The following is a 24,869-nucleotide window of genomic DNA, read 5'->3' on the forward strand; positions in this document are numbered from 1 at the left end:
CAATGCCTGACAAGAAATCTTCACCATATAGATGGAGGTTTAATTTTGTGTTGTTTAAAAAAAAAAGGGGGACTTTTGTGATTTTATAAGAAAATAAGTTCAATATTTTTTGGATATTATTTCTAATTCAGTAGAGAATAAATTTGTTATATGGGAAGCACTTAAAGGTTATTTAAGGGGACAAATTATGTTTTTCAGCTAAAATTAAGAAAGATTATTTAAAAGAAAAAGATTAGTTGGAATGAGATGTGCAAAAGAAATTCTTTGAAGGAAACAAGAGACAATTAATTAATAAAAAAAACTTCAATTTAATACTATTCAGACATATAGAACTGAATTTTTTTTTAAAGCAGAAATATTATGAATTTGGAGAAAGACCTCACAGTTTTTGCTTAGCAATTGAAAGCAGAACAGGTATCTCAAACAATTAATGTAGTTAAAAAACATTCTGGGACTATTATGTATAAACAACAAGAAATAAATGATTATTTTAAGGAATTTTATTCTTAATTTTTATTAATCAGATAAGTAAAGTGGGAAAAAGGCAGTTAAAGGGCAGTGTAAAAAGGCCTATTAATAAAAAATTACACATGAAAATCAACATATGCAAATAATTTTTTAAAGGGGATGGGCAAATTTAAAAGATTCTAGACCGAAGGTTAGACAGCAGCGTGGACTGGGAACCTTGTGATCAGGGCAGAAAGGAGTGATCTGAACACGTTGCTGTGATAACAAGATTAAATTACTTTTCTGTGCGTTTGGCTCAGCATCTACTTTCAGGAAGTCGTAAGCTTCAATTGTTCGATGAAGAACAGAAAGTTGATCTTGGTTATCAGGATTATTTTGCATATAGTTTTTATATTATCCATGTCTGTCTCGCTGTATTCAAGAGATAATGGCAGCACTCCTGTGCCAAGTAAAGGTGATTTACTGCTCTGCTGTAATAATTGTTAATATGTGTTGATTAATTTTTAACTCGTGAGTCACAACTCATGAGGTCAGATACTTTTCTGTTCACATTTTGTTTTATTAGCACGTAATTGATAGCCATAGTTTACATAGCCATAGTTTATAGAAGCCAAAAAAATTACATGATTTTATAAATTCCCCCCTTCCCCTCCCATTCCTTCCCACAGTCACCCCCCCCCCCCCCCGCCACATAGATAGAAGGAAGGAAGAAAGTCAAGAAAAGAGAATCACAAAGCAAACTGTGTATCCATTATATTTTAAAATATTATCTCCTACAACTAATCTCCTATAAAATATATAACTGAAAAAATACAACAATATTACCTAAAATACTTGATCAAAGTTTAATTCTATAAATATATAACAAAATTATATATAAAATAAGCTAAACTAATAATAGTTTAAATTTAAAAATAAAATGAGATGAGGTGAGGCTGGGGAGTGACCAAGGGCAATTTATAATTTAACAATTAGTTTAATAAGTAATTATAAAGTTATAACACCAATATTTTGTATATACAGAAACCAAATTTTCAGGAAGACTACATATTGATTCCTTAAATTATATGTAATCTTTTTCAGTGGTATACAACTTTGCATTTCTCCATGCCATCTATCTAATACCAAATCAGTTTCTAATTTCCATGAAATAGCTATACACTTTCTAGCCACAGCTAATGTAATTTTTAAGTCGTCTCTTTGAAACTTATCCAATTTTGATTCTGGATTTATCTGTGAGATGACCCCACAAAAGGAATAACATAGGATTCCTTGGGAGTCTAACACCTATCACCTGTTGAAAAAAATCTATTATACTAGTCCAATATTCAGCCTGCGACATGTCCATGTAGAACAGGGGTGTCAAACTCAAATTCACAGAGAGCCAAAATTAAAAACTTGGACTAAGTCATGGGCCAAACTAAATATTTATTGAAAATTTTCAACAACATCTGCATGTTTTCTCTTCTTTCAACATATGTAATGTTGAACTTTTTCTTATTAAAATAAATGTTTAATAATACTTTTGGTTAAACTCTTTCCAGAAGAAGCATTAACAAATGAGAAATAAAATATTCAATAAATAATATTTCTCTATAGCCTTTAAGCACCTTTTAAATGTATTTTTTTCACAAGACAAGAAGTCAAAAAAAAACAACTTGTTTCAATGACAAACAGGTTTGTCTTTTAAAATGATGAACATATAGTCTCCCTCCCATCTGTCTTGAAAGGTCCTGTTTTCTGTCTTTCGTTTGGCCATTTTTCGTAAGGGGTTTATTACACGTGAGTTGGGCGACAGGTCGCAGATGCTAATGAAAGTGAAGAGAGGAGGTGGGGGCGATTAGCGGGCTGACGGGGCGGCGCCAACGCATTTGCAAAGCATTCTGGGATTTGTAGTATTAGCTGTGCATGCGCTATACTGGCGCGGCGGCCAGCGGGCCAACTCTAATACATATTTGATATGATCTTGCGGGCCAAATATAATTATATCACGGGCCAAATTTGGCCCGCGGGCCTGAGTTTGACATGTGTGATGTAGAATGTAAAAATGTACCTATACCCTGTTTACATCAGAAATATTTATTTGAAATGTCTGGATGCAATCTATTTAATTTTTGTGGTGTAAAATATGACTGTTGTATAAAATTATATTGTACCATTCCATATTGCACATTTATTGTGTTTTTCATACTATCATAACATATTTGTGTCCAATTTCTATTGATTAAAACTATACCCAAGTTTTTTCCCATCTTTGTACTGAGGTCAGATACTTGTGCATGACTGAATGTAGGGATGGGCATTCTTCCACAGCAAACATGGACCAAAAGAATATATGTTGTAGCCTTTCACAATCACAGGCTGTCCAAAAACTATTTTGAGGCTATTGAGATGGAGTTATTTCTTTAATGCAGGAATTGAATGCCACAGTTTTTCACACATCAAAGTTTTGATGAGTGCAAAAAGTGAGCTTGCAATATTGGTTGAGGGTTAAAACATCTCAATTTCAACAATACCATGAATTATATCATGGGTAGAGGGTTTCTCATTTGGAAACGGGCAATGTTTTGATGTTGCCTGATTTGCATAAAAAGTACAATTCATTGTCATGTTGTGAAATAAATTTAATAAGGTTGGGATGCATGTTTATGGTTCATTGGTGACTTATTGAATGTCTCTGGCTATTATAAGGAATAACATTGATAAGATAAAAATTTTGGGTAAGTATTGTATGGTGATTTGATTCTTAAGGCAATAATGGGCAAAACGGGAGTCTGCAAACTGACTGTAATAAAGCATGGAATTGTAATAAAGCATGGAATTGCTGGAGGAACTCTGCAGGTCTTGCAGCATCCATAGGAGGTAAAGATATATAACTGACATTTCGGACCTGACCCCTTCTTCAGAGTATGAGTTAAAAGTGTCTTTTGTCAGTTGGTCTGTATTCCATTCCTTACTCATTTTTCCATCCCCACTCTTTTAATTCAGACACCTGTCTGCTTTTTACTTGTACCTTGAAGAAGGACTCAGGCCGAAATGTCGGTTTGCCTTTTATGGATGCTGCAAGACCTGCTGGGTTCCTCCAAGTTTTCTGTGTTTTTACTTTAAGACAATAATGACACCATATCTGCAAATGTTCTCTTTTAAAATGGTCTAATAGGAATAGTTATTCCAAACTGAACCATTTCAAGCAGCTGCTGTTATTGAACTCCTAGTTTGGAAATGTGACTGGCCTGTATGCCTATTTGTGGAAGAAGAAGAAATATTTAGAAGGCACTGCAACTAATCTGTCAACTGTTTTTAGAAAAAAATGTTTTCAATCAAGACGTCTAAAACTGCAAAGAGGCAATTGGCAGGCCTTTTTAATGAGAAATGATTTTGAATTCAAAGTGTACAGAATTGATTATATTTCTTATTATTCCAGATAGTTTTATTATCTGATAAAGTCATAAAATTATTTATTATAGCTGTGGGAAAAATTATGCCTGTCAGTTAGTCGAACTGAAGTCGTTGTATCCTGTATTTTGTACAGATTTCTGAATTTATTCAATCCCAAATTAATATTAGACGTTAAATATTTCAAAGTAAACCCTGAATTAGTATAACTGATGATGTAATGGGTAATTGTGAAATGCAGAGTCATGAGGCACATTTAATTCACATTACTTTTTGTTGTGTCAAAATTAGATGTGTTTATGTGTAGAAATGTTGCTTTATTAAAGAGAATAATGTTCCAATCAACCTTTTTTTTTACTTTTTGGGTTTCATTTGCGTGATCCAATAGTCAAAATAAACTTGGCAGCCAACTCTTGTAAACACGTTAAAACAGTAAAACCAAACCTAGCAAAGCTACCTCATGCCACTGCTATGCAATCCCATGCATCACATCCGTGTCATTCCGACCTTTCTCTTGGCTGAAGCTGTAACATATCCACAGAAGGTTAAGCTGACTCTTCTCACTGAGAGTTGGGAAAAGTTTACATCACTTTGGAAGAACATGTTTCAATAATTTACCAGATCAACTTTTGTGATGTGCACTAACGGTGACTCTGCTCAGATTTGGAGAGTATTAAATTTTGGATCAAATGTAATGGCCTCCACCATTCCACAGGAAATTCTTCAGACCACTATCAGTGGTGGCTCAGAAATTGTGGAAAGCAACGAGGGTGAGAAAGCTGTGTCTAAGTCGCAGAGAAGATGGAGTGATATAAAAATATATAAAGAATTCTGTGATTTTTATGCTAGATTGTAAGTTATTTTTATAATGGTGTGATTTGAGTTTTTTTTTGCAGTATTAAAAGCTTTTTTACATTAATGATCATTTAATTTCTGCAGAGCATTGTTCTATTTTTATACATCTAAGACCAGTAATGAACATAATGGTGCAATAACAAACTGGAATGTGCTATCACACAGGTTCTGTGTGACCTGTTGTATTTGCTATAAATGTGTCTTAAGTGTTTTTACTTGATCGAAGGCCTCTTGTATTGAGTGTAAGAACGGCTTATGTGGCACTGCTAAGGAAGGATTAAAAGGTGGGCCTTTTTTGTTGCAATTTCTGCAAGTCAATTACTGGAGGCTTTATTGCCAGAAATGGTAGTAAAATGATATTGACTTGCTGCCATGCTTAGATCAGTAATTAAGTAAGCAAAGCTAAGTCCATAATTTTGTGCAAAACAATGAATAAAGCTGACAGGCCAATATTAAATTATATGAACGACAGTCATTAAAGTAAAATAACAGAATAGATGAGAGGTCATCTGACTGAATTGTAGATTCTTTCTTGACACCTGAAAATTTCTAGCATTTTCCTATTTTTATTTTAGATGTACGACATCTGCAGCATTTTTCCATCAGCATAAAGTTGACAGATAATTTCTGTAAAAATGAAAAGCTGGGGAAATTCAGTGGATTAAACAGGTTACTTTATATAGCAAAGATACATAACCAATGTTACGGGCTTGACCTCTTCATCAAGGTAAAAGCAAAATGTGCAAGGACGCCTGAACAAGATGGTGGCAGGGAGGGGCAGTGGAGGAGCACAGTTCCATAGGCAGTAGGTAATAGATGGATAAGGAAGGGAGGGCACACCAGCAAATAAGGGGAGGGGTGAAGTCTCTGTGAATAGAGAGGGAAAGGGGTGGAGAGCTGGAGGAAAGAAGACAGCGGGATAGGAAAGAGAGGAAAAGGGGAAATAGTCTAGCAGAAACCAGAGAAGTTGATGTTAATGCTCTCTGGTTGGAGAGTGTCCAGACAGAAAATTAGATGCTGCACCTTCAATTTGCAAGTGGCCTTGGTTTGACAATACGAGGCCTTGGACTGACGTGTCAATGCAGGAGTGGGGCACAAAATTGCAATGGTTGGCCACTGGGCGATCCCTGTCACTGATGCGGACAGAGCAAAGGTGCTCAGCGAAGTGATCTCCCAGTCTGCGTCCAGTCTCTCTGATGCGGCTGCAGGGGAAGGTGCTAAGGGGGCGATTAATGGGAAGGGATGAGTGGACAAGGGAGTCATGGAGGGAGTGGTCCCTATGGAAGGAGGAGAGGGGAAGATGTTTCTGGTGATGGGGTCATGTTGTAGCTGACAGAAATTGGGGTGGTAGGTGAGAACCAGCGGAATCATCATTTTGTCGTCTTGGAGCAGAGGGTGCCAGTGCAGGCAAGTGGGAATTGGAAGAGATGTGGGTTAGGGCTGAGTTGATGGTTGTAGAAGAGAAACAATGTTTTTGGAAGAAGGAGGACATCTTTTTGTTTCTGTATTTGCTAATTTTTGTAGTATTAAATTTATTCTTTCCACTGAAAGAGTAGTTTATTATGCGAAGAGAAATTTTAAACTAACCCAGTAACACAATGGATTTTGAGTTGATGTACTTCACTAAATATCATTATAAACTCAGTTAGGTTTTCATCCACCTTGATCTCTTTATCATATGGAGGTGTGATGATAGAATTTTTTAAAAATGTTCCCAGTTGTTGAGCATTTTTGAGATAGACAGTGGAATAGGACATATGGCACAGAGGATAGCATCTATCTGTATTTCCTTAAGTTAATATTACAAAAAATTTGGCTGTCAGAATTTATTGTCAAGAACAAGGTATTGTTTTGTAGCAGCATTACAAATGCAAATATTGCTACAAATCATATTTGAAATTTAAATATATATGTGAAAAAGAAGAGAAAGTGAGGTAGTGTCTTTGTTCATTGTCCATTTAGAATTCTCATAGCAGAGGGGAAAAAACTGTTTTTCTGCTGTGTAATTATTTCTGATGCTCCTCATGCTCCGGTGGTTAAAAACTTGCTTTGTCTTTCAGAAATTTTTTTCTTTAGCTAGTGTTTCTATGGTTTCTAAGAATGCTTGAAAATGCCACAATGTAAATTTCTCTCATTGAATTCCCATTTCTCTTTTTTGTGGTGTTTTATTTCAAAAATGATCACCACATTCAAGTGATTTTGTTTTTATAATTTCTGCAAATGCTGAGGTCAGGCAATATATTTTGTTTAATTACACTTTAAACTAAAATGCACAAATACAGACAGAATTGTCATTGTATTAGTTTCTTTCAGGTCAATAGCTAAACTCCAAAGTGAGAAGCTGCCAATTTGGAGACTTTTATGAATCCTATTTACCTTTAATTGACATTTAGGAGGTTTTCTGAACTACCTGGTTAGTGTCTTTGTTAATGGGTAAATAGCAAGGCCTTAAACTAAGTAATGTTGCAGTTATTTTGCTCTTTTTCAATTCCATTGACACTACACAGAGTGAATATTTCATTTTGATTCAGTAGTAAGTGGGCTGATATCGCCTCAAACCGTACATCTTGGCGCCTCACAGTTCAGCGGGCAGCAACCTCCTTTGAAGAAGACCGCAGAGCCCACCTCACTGACAAAAGACAAAGGAGGAAAAACCCAACACCCAACCCCAACCAACCAATTTTCCGCTGCAACCGTGTCTGCCTGTCCCGCATCGGACTTGTCAGCCACAAACGAGCCTACAGCTGACGTGGACATTTACCCCCTCCATAAATCTTCGTCCGCGAAGCCAAGCCAAAGAAACTTATTGGAGCTTTAAAGTTTTGAAAGCTGGAAGTCTGGGAATTGCACCTCATTGGTAGCTAATTAGTTGTGTTGTGTGCAATGGTCTTTATAAAATGTATTTAATAGCTTTTCCTTTAATGGCATACAAGGTCTCTGAATGTGTGTTTATATTTAAAAAAAAACAGCAAGAGCAGTTGAAATCACTTTGATTTATCACTCACCTTCAAAGGTAAATCTTTTTAAAGTTTGTTTGGTTTGTGATGTACCTTGGAAGCCTAAATCTAACATGTTATCTTTTAACTTCATTATAGCAACATGGCAAATGCTCTGGCTAACGCCATGTGTGAGCGATGCAAAAGTGGCTTTGCACCCGCGGAGAGAATTGTGAACAGCAATGGAGAGCTGTATCATGAACAATGTTTTGTATGTGCTCAGTGCTTCCAACAGTTCCCAGAAGGGCTGTTCTATGAGGTGAGTAGATGTGTGTAGAGTCCATTGTCTTTTGATTAATTTCTCAGAAAAATGCAGATTGTTTCCTGAGTCGCCAAGTATTTTCTCAACTGGTCATGTCTTTGGTGAGTGCTGTGATCAGGGCTTGAGATGATAAGCAGAGGCTTTTAAACTGTCAAAAATGTTTTTTAAGTAAAATAAAGAAAAATTTTTTGAAAAATCTTAAAGCTGTCAATTAAATGCACAATATACATTGAAAGAAAGAAAAGTACAGTTAAACCCGTTATCTGGAATTCAAGCAACCAGGAAAAAAAATCGAGGAGAATAAATCATTTCTTTAAATTAAAATTTAATAAAAGCTTAAAATTGTAAAAGTAAATTTTCCCTGAACTAAAACATAAAACTTTGGTGAAGATGGGAGCAAATATTCAGACAGCACAATACCTTGTTTGTGCTTTGCTTGTAGCAGCTGTTTTAATAAAGTTGTGTTTGAATAAAAACGCATCTTCCAGGATGAAGAGCTAGTTAATGCCATTCGCCATTGAGGTGACTCTCTTAAAGTGCCTCCTTATCCCTGTTTAATAAGGGTCTTTATCTCAAGGGGCTTTATCTGGTGTTAATTATGATGACGGCATGGTTATTAGCATAGCGGTTAGCTGTTACAGCACCAACAACTAGGGTTTAAATTTAAATTTTGTATGTTACAGGAATTATCTGATTAAAGCAAATTTTATATAATTGAGGACTATAATGCTGATTTTTTTTTCAAAATTATTTTACATTTTGCCCCGTCTTCTATCTTAAATTGTTTATTCTTAATGCTGTACTGTACAAAGCTTAGTTAAATCATGTTTGGCCTGTTATGAAGTTATCCAGCCTTTGGCTGAAGACCAGGAATATCTCTGGTCTCGATCATTTGATGCATAATCCTGTTTCTTAATGCGCTGCTTTGGACGTTTCATCCTTGCGCCCATTATCCCTTCTGCCAAATTAGATGTATTCACCCTTTCAGCATTTATTAACCTTGTTTAAGGTGGTGCAATTTTAAAAAAAATCCAAAACAAAAGCATTGAAAACTGGGAGGAAAAATTACTTGGCTTCAGATAAATTTGGAAACAGAGTTAGAAATGAAGAATGAAGTATCCAAGATGCAGGGAGTTGTAGTATTCAAGGCTGAGCATGAATTAGCATGTATGCGCGTAAAGCTGTTTTCACTATTACCAGAACTCAAGAAATTAAGTGGGAAGTGGTCAAGCAGATTAGTTTATTTTATAATTTGGAAATGTTTTAATGTGCAGGCATTTCAATTCAACAAGTATATATTTTTATTTAAACATTTGAAGGTAATTGAACATTTTAAATGATTTTTAAAATAAAAATATTTTAAGAGCCATGTGATCTATGACACAGTCTGCTCACATATCTCAGTGACTCACAAAAGTACTGCTTTTAACACCAATGTTCAAGGCACCACCCACTATGTGCAACCAAAAAATTTAAGAAACCAAATGAGGATTAATATACTTTGAAGCAAGTGGGTTGAATATTGCAAAAATCGTTTATACCGATTTGGCATAAAAATAAACCAAAAAAGGTGACTCAACCGTGGATAACAAGGGAAATTAGAGACAGCATTGGGTCCAAAGAGAGAGCATATCAATTGGCCAAAAAAAGTACCGCAACCGAAGACTGGGAGCAGTTCAAGATGCACCAAAGGGATTAATCAAGAGAGCAAAAATAAATTACGAAAGTAAGCTTGCGGCAAATATAAAAACCGACTGCAAAAGCTTTTATAAATATGTCAAGAGGAAAAGATTGGTGAAATCCAGAGTAGGTCCTTTGCAGTCGGAATTAGGGGAATATATAATGGGGAATAAGGAAATGGCAGACCAATTAAATTCTTACTTTAGTTCTGTTTTTACAAGAGAGGATACAAATAACCTCCCAAGGATGTTGGGAAACAAAGAGACTAATGCAAGGGAGGAATTGAAAGAAATCAGTATCTCTAAGGACATGGTCTTGGGGAAATTGATGGGATTGAAGGCAGATAAATCCCAAAGGCCTGATAATCTACATCCTAGGATACTCAAGGAAGTGGCCATTCAGATAGCAGGTGCTTTAAGAATTATTTTACAGAACTCGATCAGTACCTATGGATTGGAGGGTAGCTAATGTTACCCCACTATTTAAAAAGTGGGGTAGAGAAAAAGTGGGGAATTATCGGCCAGTGAGCCTTACATCAGTAGTGGGCAAAATGATGGAATCCATTATTAAGGATGTAATAGCGGAGCATATGACTAGCAGAGAAGGGATCGGACGGAGTCAACATGGATTTACAAAAGGTAAATCGTGCTTGACAAATCTATTGGAATTCTTTGAGATGGTGACAGGTAAAATAGATGGGGGAGAGCCAGTGGATGTGGTGTACCTGGACTTCCAAAAGGCCTTCGATAAGGTCCCGCATAAACGACTGGCTTCCAAAATCAAGGCTCATGGGATTGGGGGCAAAGGATTGATGTGGATTGAAAACTGGCTGGCAGGTAGAAGACAGAGAGTTGGGATAAATGGCTCGTTTTCTGAGTGGCAGGCGGTGACCAGTGGGGTACCACAGGGATCTGTACTGGGACCCCAGCTGTTCACAATTTACATTAATGATCTGGATGAGGGGATTGGATGTAATATCTCCAAATTTGCAGATGACACTAAGCTAGGAGGGGTTGTGTGCACGGAAGAGGGGGTCAGGAAGCTCCAGTGTGATTTGGATAAATTGAGGGACTGGGCAGATACATGACAAATGCACTACAATGTGGATAAATGTGAGGTTATTCACTTTGGTAATACAAACCGGAGGGCAGATTACTATTTGAATGGCAATAGATTAAGAGATGGGGAAGTGCAGAGAGACCTAGGGGTACTTGTACATCAGTCTCTGAAGGCGAGCATGCAGGTACAGCAGGTGGTTAAAAAGGCAAATGGTATGTTGGCCTTCATATCAAGAGGGTTTCAGTATAGGAGCAAGGATACCTTACTGCAGCTGTACAGGGCCTTGGTGAGACCACACCTGGAGTATTGTGTGCAATTTTGGTCACCTTATCTAAGGAAGGATGTTCTTGCAATGGAGGGAGTGCAGAGGCGATTCACCAGGCTGATACCTGGAATGGCAGGAATGACTTATGAGGAAAGATTGCGCAAATTGGGATTGTACTCGCTGGAGTTTAGAAGATTGAGAGGGGATCTCATAGAGACCTATAAAATTCTGGCAGGATTGGACAGAATGGATACAGATGGGATGTTTCCAATGATGGGAAAATCCAGAACCCGGGGCCATGGTTTGAGGATAATAGGCAAACCATTTAGGACCGAGATGAGGAGGAATTTCTTGACCCAGAGGGTGGTGAATCTGTGGAATTCATTGCCACAGAGGGCAGTAGAGGCAGGTTCATTAAATATATTTAAGAGGGAATTAGATCTATTTGTTCAGTATAAGGGTATTAAAGGTTACGGAGAGGGCGGGGACGGGGTACTGAACTTTAAGATCAGCCATGATCTCGTTGAATGGCAGAGCAGGCTCGAAGGGTCGAATGACCTACTCCTGCTCCTATTTTCTATGTTTCTATGTAACACGATGGTCGCACCAGTAAATATTTAAATGGATTAAATATCATTCATGAAGATGCAAGTTCTGCATTCTCTTATTGAATTTTTTATTTTTCACACTATGAAATACACATAAACATTTCCCTCTTGAATATACACAGTGTCATTTTCTCCCAATCTTCCCCCTTCCCACCCCCTACCCACCCACTCAACGTTCAACATATACAATACATTAAACCCATTAAACAATGTCATCACACAATGAAAATAAGCAAGAAAATTGTGTCATCTACTTTTACACACTGGGTCAGTTCATTTCGTCGTCTTCTCATTCTATCATTATAGGTGGTGGAGGTCCGCGATAGGACTTCTCTGTTGTGTTCCATGTACAGTTCCCAAATTTGTTCAAATACTGTGATGTTATTTCTTAAATTATATGTTATTTTTTCCAATGGAATAGATTTATTCATTTCTATGTACCATTGCTGTATTCTCAGGCTATCTTCTGATTTCCAGGTTGACATAATACATTTTTTTGCGACAGCTTAGGCTATCATAATAAATCTTTTTTGTGCTCCATCCAAATCAAGATCTAAACATAAAGATAAAGAATGAAACATGGGAAAAGCTATGCTCCGGAACGATGAGAAATACATTAAACACGAGGTTACGCATGATACAATATAATTGGTTACACAGGCTATACACCACGCCCCAAAAGTTAAATAAATGGAAACCAACAGTATCAGATAGATGTTTTCGCTGTAAGAAGGAAACGGGAACAACAGTACATGCAATTTGGGCATGTGAGAAAGTGGAAAAGTTTTGGGAAGATCTAAATCAGGTATTAAATAAAATCACAAGAAGCAACATACCAGAAAATCCAGAGATCTTTCTTCTTAGTAATATAAGAAGTCAAGTTGTTCATTCTTGATGAAGTGAACCTTCACCTAGTTCTGAACTAGAGTTGAACAATTTCAGATCATTAGATGAAACCAGGAAGCTCATTTAATGTGGATCCATCTTTAGGATTCTGACCAAGTACAAGCTTTTTCTTTTGTTTTCCATTAAATGTCCTCTCCCTAATACTTGCCCTTTCTGTGTTCTTCACTTTTCCTCCTATCTGCATCAGAGTAAAAGTTTATCTTTTTTTCCAGTTCAGATCAACCTGAAATGTATCAGTTTTGCAAGATGGTGCCTGATTGCAGTATTTCCTGCATTTTCTATTTTTCAGACTTTTGTGTCATTTTAATTACAAAGAATCCTGGCATTTTTATATAGGATTATTATACAAGGCATCACCAATCCAAAGGAAAGATTATTAGCTCTCATTTATATCGGCATGACATCCATATTGAAACATTCTGAATGTACACTTCATTAATGTTCTAGAACACACATGTCAAACTCTGGCCCGCGATATAATTATATTTGGCCCGCAAGATCATATCAAAAATGTATTAGAGGTAGCCCGTTGGCCGCCGCGCCAGTATAGCACATGCACAGTAACCGCTGTGTCCCAGGGTGAGAGAGAGAGAGAAAAATCCTGGTCCTTGAAAAGTAGTGGTGGGTGGTTTTATAAACACGCTGTCGTGTCCCCCCGCCCACCCCCCCACCGCAGCGCGGCCTGGCCGGTGTCAGGGGAAGCCAAGGCCGCTTCCCAGCGCCCGGAACCCCAGTGGCACAGCGTTTCTTGGAGCTGCAGATGGAGTTGGGACGCTGGAGGGAAGATTGGGGCTCCCTGCCAGGCGGTGGGGCCGCCGGCCGCCCTGCGCCTTCCCACCGGACCAGCGGCGGGTGCCCAGAGTACACGTGGAGAGCGAGGCTGGTCGGGCAGGTAGGGTGGAACCCCCTGCCAATCTCGGGAGTGGCGTGGGCTGGATCGGGATTAGCCGCGCTCACCTGCTCCTCCAACGCTGACAGGGATCCCAGCGCGGTCCTGAGCGCGGAGACTGCCCTGGAAAGGTCCTGGGACACCGGCACGGAAAGAAAAGGGGGTCCGGGAGAAACTCAGCAGGTCAAGGGAGGTCCGGGAGAAACTCAGCAGGTCAAGGGGGGTCCGGGAGAAACTCAGCAGGTCAAGGTGGGTCCGGGAGAAACTCAGCAGTCAAAGGGGGATCCGGGAGAAACTCAGCAGGTCAAAGGGGGGTCCGAGAGAAACTCAGCAGGTCAAGGGGGAGGGGTCCAGGAGAAACTCAGAAGGTCAAGGGGAGGGGGTCCGGGAGAAACTCAGCAGGTCAAGGGGGGTCTGGGAGAAACTTAGCAGGTCAAGGGAGGTCCGGGAGAAACTCAGCAGGTCAAGGGGGGTCCGGCAGAAACTCAGGGGGGGGCCTGACCTCGCCAGGACCGTTGCCCACTCCCCCTCCCTGCCGCAGGCTGACCCGCGACTCACGGCGACGGGTCCGCTGATCCGCCGAGATGCCGCCCTGCAGCGAGAGCCAATGCCCCCACACTGTCGTTGTCCAACCCGATCGCCCGCAAACCCCGCCCTCCCGCACACAGGCCTGAGTAAGGATTATGAACTTTAATCTCAGGATAAAACGATCTTCCAATAGTTTCATGTCACAGTGATAAATATATTCCTGGTTAAAAATGGTCCTGCACCTGGATACAAGCTCATTAGGCATAAAACTTGAAAAGTGTGTAAATCAAAGGATATCTGTACCAATGGAAAAAGGGCATGGCAAATAACCCTGCTAGAGTTCATGCCCACAATCAGTCACCCATTTAATTGTTTCAGGAATCATGTTATTCTCCCACATTCTCAATAGCCCTCAGATTTTACTATTCGACAGCAACATTTGACAAATCCTCTATAGAGAAATATTATTTATTGAATATTTTCTCATTCATTAATGCTTCTGGAAAGAGTTTATCCAAAACTATTATTAAACATTTATTTTAATAAGAAAAAGTTTAACATTACATATGTTGAAAGAAGAGAAAACATGCAGATGTTGTTGAAAATTTTCAATAAATATTTAGTTCGGCCCTCGACTTAGTCCAAGTTTTTAATTTTGGCCCTCCGTGAATTTGAGTTTGACACCCCTGTTCTAGAATATCACTCTTTCAACATTTGTAACTTTCTCTTCTCAAACTCATGCCTTTACCCACCTACTTTAAATACCTTTTCTGTAACTTGGTGTTGGTTTTGTCTTGTAATACTCCTGTGAAGTGTCATTAACTTTACAAAAGCACTCAGAATTCAACATCTCTAACCATTCCACTTTGCTGTCCATGTTATCTTAATATTGACAAAAGAAAGAAACTCATGCCCACTGCATGTTTGCAAAAAAAATTATTTTAAGGTGAGGCCAAATTGCAGATCCTATCAAGATTGACGCGTATAACACAACATTTTATCATCCTTTCCGCAGGATTTAAATATGAAACATTTCAAATAATGCCTGATCATGTACTTTCCACAACCTAAAGAGATAACTTTATTGGGACCAGGTTGAAAAAATAATTATAACCAGCTATTGGGATACAAGCCAGATATATTCATTAGCATATAATTGTTGTGAAATAGTTTGGTAATTTTAAAATCATTTCTTCTATTTAAAAAGCATCCACATACACGCTGCCCATGTCTTGCACTTGTGTAAAGATTCAGTCTTAATTTTGTTTAAAGCACATTTTACAATTAAAATGAAGGCAATATCAGTACAGAACTAGTTAAATAATTACATTTTGTTTTTTACAGTTTGAAGGGCGAAAGTACTGTGAACATGATTTTCAAATGCTTTTCGCACCCTGTTGTCATCAGTGTGGTAAGTGGTCATCCTAAATTAACAAACAATTATTTTTGCTATAGTTTGAACTTTTTTGCCTACTTAAATATAGATACTTGTATTAATCTGTTATTATACATATTGAAGGGTGAAGCCACTCTTGGCAATGGACAATAATGTTCCCAAGCCAGAATGTATTCTATGCCCTGGATACGTTTGGTGCTATTTCAAGTGATGTTCCACACGAGGAATACAAAGTCATCCATTCTGAGAAGATGGCTGCATAATACAGCAAAACACACAGAAATGATGGAGGAACTCAGCAGGTCTTGCAGTGCCATTAGGAGGTAAAGATAAACAAAGAAAAGGAAAATAAAATGTCTCTATGTCAGAGAGACTGGAAGATTGCTTTGTTGGGCATCTTGGCTCTGTCCGCGTCAATAGTGTGGATCTCACAGTGCCCACTCTTTTCAATTCAACACCCTGCTGACACGTCTTTCAATGGTCTCATGCACTGCCAGACTGAGACCACCTGCAACTTGGATGAACAATACTTTATCTTCCATCTAGGCACCTTTCAACTGGATTGCATTAACATCAATTCCAGCTTCCATTAAAACCTCCCCCATATCCCTCTTTTCCCCCCCGCCCCCACTCCGTGCATGCTCTTTCACTCCTTCCATGCACTCTTTCTTCACACCCCATCCTCTCATAGTCAACATCATTTCTCACCTCTCCTCATAATTCATTTAACCCATTTTGGTGGTTGGTTCCTTAAGGAAGGGCTCAATCTCAAAATGTTGATAATATATCTCCTATGAAGGCTACAAGACTGGCTGAGTTCCTCCAACAATTCTGTGTGTTTTAACTACATCAGGAAGGAACTGTGGTTGATGTGAATGAGTTGGGCCAAAGGATGTTTCCTGCTATATAACTGACAATGAGCAACCAAATCTAGAATCTTCTTGTCCTTTGAATAAATGTAATAAAGTTTGATGTTAACATGTGCCACAGAGAATCTGATGGGAAATTTTGCATCTGGCTCATTCCTTGGTTACAAACACTGACCTTGTGACTCTTGTGTGCTTTTTGATGCCATTTGTTACCAGTCAAGATGCAGTTTGTGTGTTTTCTAATGTGGGGGCTTTTGCCTGTACTTTGAACAAAGTAAACCAAGCAGGAACTGGATTAACTAAAAATAAATTACTGGATTTTTCTATCCTTCAAAGGTTCAGCCATCAACACCATGAAGTTTATAGATGAAAGCACATTTCAATTTTGGATAGAGTGAAAAATAAGAAGAAAATACTGTCTCCTAGTATTGTTTTTTTTAATGTGAGTGCTGTCTTTTTCGTTATAGGTGAGTTTGTCATTGGCCGAGTGATTAAAGCCATGAACAATAGTTGGCATCCAGAATGTTTTCGCTGTGACTTGTGCCAACAGATTCTTGCAGATATTGGATTTGTAAAGAATGCTGGCAGGTTGGTATATTTGATGAACTTATTCTTATTAATACAGAAATTGTACTTCATACACAAAAGGGTATGGTGGTTACAAGAGGCTCCATTGTGTATTTATATTGCCTTTTTTTTGATCGTAAATTGACCACAGAATATTGCAATAAAGAATAAAGTCTATCAAGTTGTCTCAATTATCCTATCTTATTTTTGCATTCATTAGTGACTGTCCAACTCTGAGCTATAATATGAAATATCTGGAAATGGTTGGTTCTTACACTGCCCTGAAGAAGCTTGCAGCATTGTGCTGGTGCTCAGTTGCTTCCTTTGTAACAACTATAAACCATCTTTCTCTGTGCAATGTATAATTCAGCCATTGAAGCAACTTCTTTTTAACTTTTACCAGGACACCTTGATGCCAAACTGTCAAAGTGTCTCCTTGGTATCAAGGTCAGTCTTTCTTGCCTTATTGGAAGTTAGTTGCAAGGAGGCAATGAAGTCTGGCATTGAGTGACCCTAGCAAAGCTTCTGTTGGGTATTGGTGATTAAGTTATTGGAGAAGAGGTGCCACTTGACAACACTGCAAATAATAGTTTCTAGCATTATTGTGGGTAGTAATTAGTCAGACTAGTTTTGTCCTTTTCTAGTTTACTCTAGTAAAAGCAGCACTGAACTTGTTCAGTGACCATCATGTGTCCAAAAAGAATTGCTGGATTGGGAACAGGAAAAGGCACAATATATTTTCTTCAATTTTTTTATGCATTTGAATTATTATAATAAGAGTATTAGGTTCATTTTCCAACATTTGTGACTCAATATCACAATTGGCTTTGGAGAATATTTTAAGATTTTACTTCAAAATTGAACTGTGTTTGCCTTCAGTTTGTACTTCAATTAAATAAGTACAGGTACACGATCCTTTATCCAGGCATCTAAAATCCGGAAAGCTCCAAAATCTGGCAAATGGGGACCGGCGGCCGGGTGAGGCGACCGAGGGACAGGCGGTCGGGGGAGGCGGCCGGGCAACTGGAAAGGGGTGGGGGTGGATACGGAAGCACAATTCGGGTGGGCTTTCCGAAATCCAGAAAAATGTGAAATTCGGAACACACTGTCCCCCAAGGGTTCCAGATAAAGGATAATGTACCTGTATACCTCTCTCTTTTCAAACGTTTTATAGCTCTGTTATCAGCTTTCTTGATCTCATCACCCAAGTTCAAAACTTCTTGAAATGTCTAGAATTATTTTAGGAAAATGGAGTTGAAATGTGCCAACAAATTATTACTAAATTATCATGAACTATTTGATGAGATAAAGTGAATTTTAGAAAACCTAGGCAGTTTAAACATTCTCCATATTTGATAAGAAGAAAATAATTTATTGGACCAGAGTTGTTTCCAGTTATTATCCCAATTATCAATGAAGAGCATGAGAATATTTGAGGTGGTTTCTGCACAAAAAGAAAGAAAGAGTATGATTACATGTCTGGCTTTAGGGTAGGGAAATGAGTCTCTGAAATCCAAATTTGATTTATCAAAACATATTAATGATCAGAATTTTATACCTCATAGGTGGCATTGTTCAACATTTAATAGGTTGCTAGAATACAAATCAAGCAATTTTTTTGTTGAATAAAAATAGTTTGTGGTCAAGAACTACTTTCTAGTAGTGTTAACACTAGGGTGAATATCTTGGCTATTGTATTCTGTTGTAGTCTCTCCACAAAGGGAGTCTTTAAAAATTCTCCCCACAAATAAGTAAACAATATATTTGATGCTAGCCAACCAAAAGAAAGCATGGTTGATGACCGTACGATTCTGAAATATGGATGTTTTCTGCAAATGCTGATTGCCATCATAATTAGAGAAAATAAACAAGGTGATAAGGTAATCAGAAACACTACTGGGCCCTTTCAAATTTCCTTGTAAAATGGGGTTAACATGGCAATTTACTCAGTTAAAGATTCTAGGATCAGACTCTTTGAAAGACAAGACTGGTCAAAATCCACCCGGGTCCTGGACCTACCTCTGAGATGGACAGGGAACCTGGTAAAACTTACCGGGGCGTCATCCAATGCCGATTTGAAAGGGCAAAATGGCTTCCCTAAATCTCGTGATGTCGGTGCTTGCATGGGTGCATCACAGAGAATCCCTGGCTGGCTCAATATAGGATCAGTGGCCTTACCCATAATTCCCCCATGCTGCTGGAACCACTCTGGCATTGGCAGAGCATTCGCAGCAACCCCCCAGAGTCATTTCTGTACCTGATTTGGAGTGTTAATTATTTAGACATCTGGCAACACTGCTCAGCAGCACTGCACCCCTGCTGCCAAGTGTGGAGTTAGATGGGGGAGTTAAGTGCAGGGGGTGGGTAAATGACTGCTGGGAGCAAGGGGCCACTGATGGGGTTGGGGGTGTGGCATTTAGGAGAACTTTAAACAGAGCACAGGGAATGGGATTCCCTGTGGAGCTGCCTTTGAGTGCATGCCACGTCATCATGTCACCACAGGTGTGGGATCCCCTTAAATGGCCGGGTTATCAATTTAGCAGGTAAATTAGAAGGAGTTTAGAAGGAGTGGGAGGTACCAACTAGCCAGTAATCTCACTCGAGTCGTAGTTGGGGTACCCAGGTGCTGCAATTCGAAAAGGCCGACTGTTAACACTGTAAAAAATCATTCTGGGAGCTTTCTGCTTGTATTTGAGGCACCTGTATGACTGGAGATGTCTGGTTATGCATAAGTAGTAACAGGCAATGACAAGGAATGGAAAAAAAAATACAATAATAACCACACTAGCATCAAGTGTACAGCTGAAGCACACGGTGGTGTTCTCTTGTGTTTGAACATTCTGAGTGGTCACAATAAGTTGAATTGTTCCAAGTATTGCATTTACTCACACAGTAGCACTGATTATTTTTACATAGGGAATTTTCTGGAAGTTGATTGATCGAACTGAATGGACTATTGCCAAGTAACGTCAAAATTGATGCAGGTAACAAAGTAGAAACTTCAGTATAGGTCAAGATAAAAAAGGAAGCCAGTGATTCAGCAGGCTGTTTCCCCAAATGGCCAAGGGCTTTGAAGCACATGATAGGCAAAACACAATAGCAGTGTCAGAATGAGGCAGAGATCTGCTACTGCAAGATTTAGCATGTAGATGCTGCTTTTGGTCTTGGTTTTCATGCAATGGCCACACTGAAATGCTATTCTCAATTAGTCCAGCTGTAAACACAGTGCTGTAGATAGAAATGTAAATTAGTCTTTCTACAGATATTGTGGTCAGGTTGAAATTGGACTCCATATCCAACTGTAACTTGATGCTATTATAGTTGTGTTCTTCAGATACAGAAGATCAGAAAGCATTTAACTGTTGTAGACTGGAAATAATACAAGGTCTTGTTTAGACTAGCAGATTCATAAAACATCTATGTTTAAAGCAGTTTTCTGTAAGGCCTCTGATTATCTAATGTTGGAAGAAATGGTGAAGAAAACAAAAGAATCAAACCCAGAGTAGTGAATTACAGATTAATGGTTTTACAAAAAGAACTACTGAAAGTTTATGGTTTCAAATAAAAGAAATTTATGATCATTAGAAAAACAATAGTTATTTTGAACATGCTCAAAAACAATTTTCACCTCATGAAATTTTCCCAGCTTAAGAATCAAGAGCTTGTGTTGCACTGAGGGGTCACCTGCAGCTGTTTGAAGAATAACACTTTAGCAAGGTACAATTCCAGCTCTGTTGTGAAAGTAACTTCCCCTTTGTACTGAAATCGGGTATATCGCAGCTGTGATCTGTAGCACTGATAAACTATTTTCCTGAAACTATGAAGTAACTTCATTAGTTTGCAGGAAAAACTTCCTTTGGGAACAGCATCCAATTTAGATTGTTGTTTTCCTCCATAGAAATAGATGTTTCCTTTTCCTAACCATGGCCAAATCCTTCAGAACACTTAGCAGTCTGTGAGCATTGTGCTTTATAATCTATTTCCTTTTTCATGCTATCAGAAAAAGATTGGAAAGAAAAATAATGTTTCTATTGATGAAAATATCAATTTTAATCAAGATAAATGTTTGGGAGAGGAACAATGCATAAAGATTCTAAATCAGAGATTTGGTTTCCTGTGATACCAAGATGTGGTGATTGCACCTTGGTGTTTAATCTGGCTTTGTAGCTTGTTGAAAATGAAATCGGTCCTGAAAATACGACAATTAAATAAACTAAGCAAAATCCAAACTTTGAGATTAATATCTTTTACCATCACCTTTTCAGCTGCTAAGAAATGTTGGCCAGAATAAAAGTAGTGGAGTGATAGGAGAAGTTGGTAACACTGCCCTGCGGGGAGGAGGTGGGGGTGTCGACAAGAAAAGCTCAAAGGAACCATGTTGGCTGCTGAAGAAATAATGCACATAGCAGACAGATTCCTTGTACAAGTACGCTCCTGAAAAGAAGTTGCCTGGGAGCTGTTTATCAAGAAACAAGTTCCCAAGATGAACACTTTCCTTTGTTGCCCCTCTGTGTGTGAATGCAGCCCTACCTTGGCAGTTGAAAATGTTTTGTCTTCAGCACTGCAGTAAATGAGCTAGAAAGTGTCACATGTGGCACATATCTGCAGAGACCACCTACAAGATTTCTGAGAGTGTGGGCCATCCTGAGTTTAAGATCATTTAGGCATTATGTGGGTGCTACCATGTGGATGGCTAACTGCACAGACATGAATGGATCTCTCACTGTGGAATTGAAAATCTGGAGAAAGAGACCTCTTGTCAAATATCTTGGAATTCTTCTTTTTCTTTGGCTTGGCTTCGCGGACGAAGATTTATGGAGGGGTAATGTCCACATCAGCTGCAGGCTCGTTTGTGGCTGACAAGTCCGATGCGGGACAGGCAGACACAGTTGCACTGGTTGCAGGGGAAAATTGGTTGGTTGGGGTTGAGTGTTGGGTTTTTCCTCCTTTGTCTTTTGTCAGTGAGGTGGGCTCTGCGGTCTTCTTCAAAGGAGGTTGCTGCCCGACAAACTCTGAGGCGCCAAGATGTACGGTTTGAGGCGATATCAGCCCACTGGCGGTGGTCAATGTGGCAGGCACCGAGCTTTCTTTAGGCAGTCCTTGTACCTCTTCTTTGGTGCACCTCTGTCTCAGTGGCCAGTGGAGAGCTCGCCATATAACACGATCTTGGGAAGGCGATGGTCCTCCATTCTGGAGACGTGACCTACCCAATGCAGTTGGATCTTCAGCAGCGTGGATTCGATGCTGTCGGCCTCTGCCATCTCGAGTACTTCGATGTTGGAGATGAAGTTGCTCCAATGAATGTTGAGGATGGAGCGGAGACAACGCTGGTGGAAGCTTTCTTGGAATTATCTGTTTATTATTTGATGAACAACTTGAAATTGTAAGGGAACCTTCATGAAACTACCTTGACATGCAGTGACTGGGATCCCAATTTGGATGTTTTGTGGAGAAGGTAAAATTATGTAGCACTATAATCTATGAAAACATGAGAAATGAGGCTGTTTTATTTCTTGAGCTTTCATTGAGAGCCTCGGCTTTATTAAATGTTCACTCTTTATGTGAATCATGCCAATCTCTAGACAAGAGATTGATTACTCCTGTTTTAACATGAGTCATCTGACTGAGGGCAATATTTAATGTTGCTATCATTGAGACACTATTTGAAATTTGGTCAGGAATCCCAGGTCAACATACTAGAGTATGGAGTCTTCAAGCAGGACCAGGATGAGTGTGCTGTAAAAGAAAAGGTGGCATTGAGATATCATCAAGGAGGCCAGTATTACAGTCAGGGGGGGGAGGTTCTCCTTAAAAAGCTCTTCAAATGAGGCTGCAGGGGTAGAACATTCAATTCAATGTCACAATTCTGAACCAATGTTGGATTTCAGGAATGGGATGATTTTAAATTTTCAACCTGGGGTCATTTAGGATCAGGATGTTTAAATTCTTTTGGTTCTAAATTGAATCTTAGCCTTTTCTTTTATCTTAAAGAATGAACATCAGATGTTTTATTAATAGAAACTATTTATCATCTTTCTGCTTGTAGGCATCTCTGTCGTCCATGCCATAACCGTGAAAAGGCAAGGGGTCTGGGGAAATATATTTGTCAGAAATGCCATGCCATTATTGATGAACAGCCACTTATATTCAAGAATGACCCTTATCATCCTGATCATTTCAATTGTGCAAACTGCGGGTAAGCAATATAACGATTACTAATATACATTTCATTCAGGTGACTGCAAATCCACCGTATATTATGGGTAATTTATGGGGGTGGGAAGAGGGGGAATATCATTCATTATGTCGATTAATCTTTTAGAGGATGGGAGGATTTACAAATATTTTCAGTGAACATAGTTTAGATTTATTTATTCAGCAGTAATTACTTTAATCCACACTCCAATTTTTTTTTGTTTCCTTTTTCTTTGTTTTTACTTCTGTACCTTTTCATTCTCCTTTCCACTCCCTTCATGTTACCATCGATCCAACAATAATGTACAGTCTCAAACCTAAATACTTGTTCTGCAATAAGTGTAATCATTGAGTGCATGTGGGATTTTTTTAAACCATAAAGGTATTCTCAGTTCTGGTGATATTTATTTATCTTTTATGCTAAGAATTTATTACTGTATCAGAATTTTGACAATCTTCCTTTCATATTACATGATGTTCTGGACGTATTTGGAACAATTTTTGAACATGATCTGATTCCATAGAGTTAAACATGTATCTCAAGCTTCCAAAAACCTTTTAGTCTATAGTGTAACTGATAAAACTATCTGTATGTATTGCTCAATCGTATTAATCCAATAATAGAAAGGCAAATTAATTACTGATTTGGTGCATCTAATAAGGTTCTTGCTCGAAGCTACATGATTCAGTTTTGTCCCTGAAGGAGATATAAATAAATTAATGAAAAAAATAAATGAAGGAGAAATAAATAAAATAAAGGAGATATAAAATATACAGATTTCTTTGGAAGAATGTCAATTTGAACAATATATTAGGAACTGCTCATCAGCATGCGAGGAGAAAAATTAATTAAAATGTTTGACTTCTTGAGTGCACAAGACTTCTGTATTGCAAGTCTTATTTTATGAGAAAGAGAGGCTTTTATGTGCTGAGGTCACATGGTTATGACATTCACTACCTGGTAGAGTAATAGAGGATGGTTAAATATGTTTGGTGAGATGAAACTAATGTAAAGTGAATGCTACTAGACCCAAGCTTATTTCACATCGAGTCTTCTGAGCAAAACCTATGAACCAAACAAATCGCACTTTGTTCTGGAGAGGATGTTGAGAAGTCACTTTCTAAAACCCAGTTCAGTCTCCATCTTGGTGAATTTTTGCAACTTAATCTGAAATATTAAGGGACCAGCGGATCTGTGCTCCAGTGAAAAGTTGCCTCTTAGTTGAATAAGAACTCCTTTGCTATTCTTTATCCTGTGTGCCGCTGTTATTTCCTTCACTTTCTGATCCTGCACTGTCTTCATTTTAAGAAAAAAATAAAAGAACGTGTTAATGGTTGATTTCTCATTTTGAGATGACTGAAAATTTTCTTAGGACCATAGTCTTAGGACTAAATCATTTCAGATTTAACTGAAGTTGGTGGCTACTTGTGATCTCAACCACTTTGGATCTGATGTCTTCAAGATAACTTTCATTTCACATGAGTGTGCGCATCTTCTCTTTGCAAGATTTGTGAAATCCAACATGCATTTTAAGAGTTGTAACCCTGCTTTGGACCTCTTTTGGTCAGTTTTACTTTCTTTCAGCCCAGATAATTTTTATACAATAGGCCTTTTTTTTGGTTCCATAGGAAATGTCTCTTGGCAACATGCTGATACATTTCTTTTGAACTTTCCAGTGTAATTGCATCTTTTCTGTAACATGGTGACCAAAAGTAATCAGTACTTAAGGAGTAGGTTAACTATTGTTCAAACCATTGGTTCTCAACCTTTAACTTTCTACTCACATACCACTTTAAGTATTCCCTATGCCATAGGTATTCCCTATGCCATAGGTAGTCTGTGATTAGTAAGGGATTGCTTAGGTGGTACTTGGTGAAAAGAAAAAGGTTGAAAGCCACTGTTTTAATTGTACCTAATTGAATCGTTATG

The 24,869-nt window shown here is 38.4% G+C and overlaps 1 protein-coding gene across 8 annotated transcripts in view; it reads left to right on the top strand.

Moving 5' to 3' along the window:
• The window catches only part of LOC138739333 (LIM and senescent cell antigen-like-containing domain protein 1), a 122,195-nt gene that overhangs the window by 66,446 nt on the left and 30,880 nt on the right, over positions 1-24,869 (top strand). For 6 of the 8 annotated variants that reach the window (XM_069891149.1, XM_069891151.1, XM_069891150.1 and 3 more), the window contains exons 2-5: positions 7,815-7,974; positions 15,257-15,323; positions 16,645-16,765; positions 22,791-22,940. In XM_069891149.1, the coding sequence (XP_069747250.1) occupies positions 7,815-7,974; positions 15,257-15,323; positions 16,645-16,765; positions 22,791-22,940 (498 nt within the window). Of the gene's footprint in view, positions 1-4,625; positions 4,717-7,814; positions 7,975-15,256; positions 15,324-16,644; positions 16,766-22,790; positions 22,941-24,869 lie in introns of those variants that run through there. The other 2 variants (XM_069891154.1, XM_069891147.1) reach the window with 2 other exon arrangements.

Source organism: Narcine bancroftii, chromosome 7 (genome assembly GCF_036971445.1).
Source record: "Narcine bancroftii isolate sNarBan1 chromosome 7, sNarBan1.hap1, whole genome shotgun sequence".
Lineage (NCBI taxonomy): Eukaryota > Metazoa > Chordata > Chondrichthyes > Torpediniformes > Narcinidae > Narcine > Narcine bancroftii.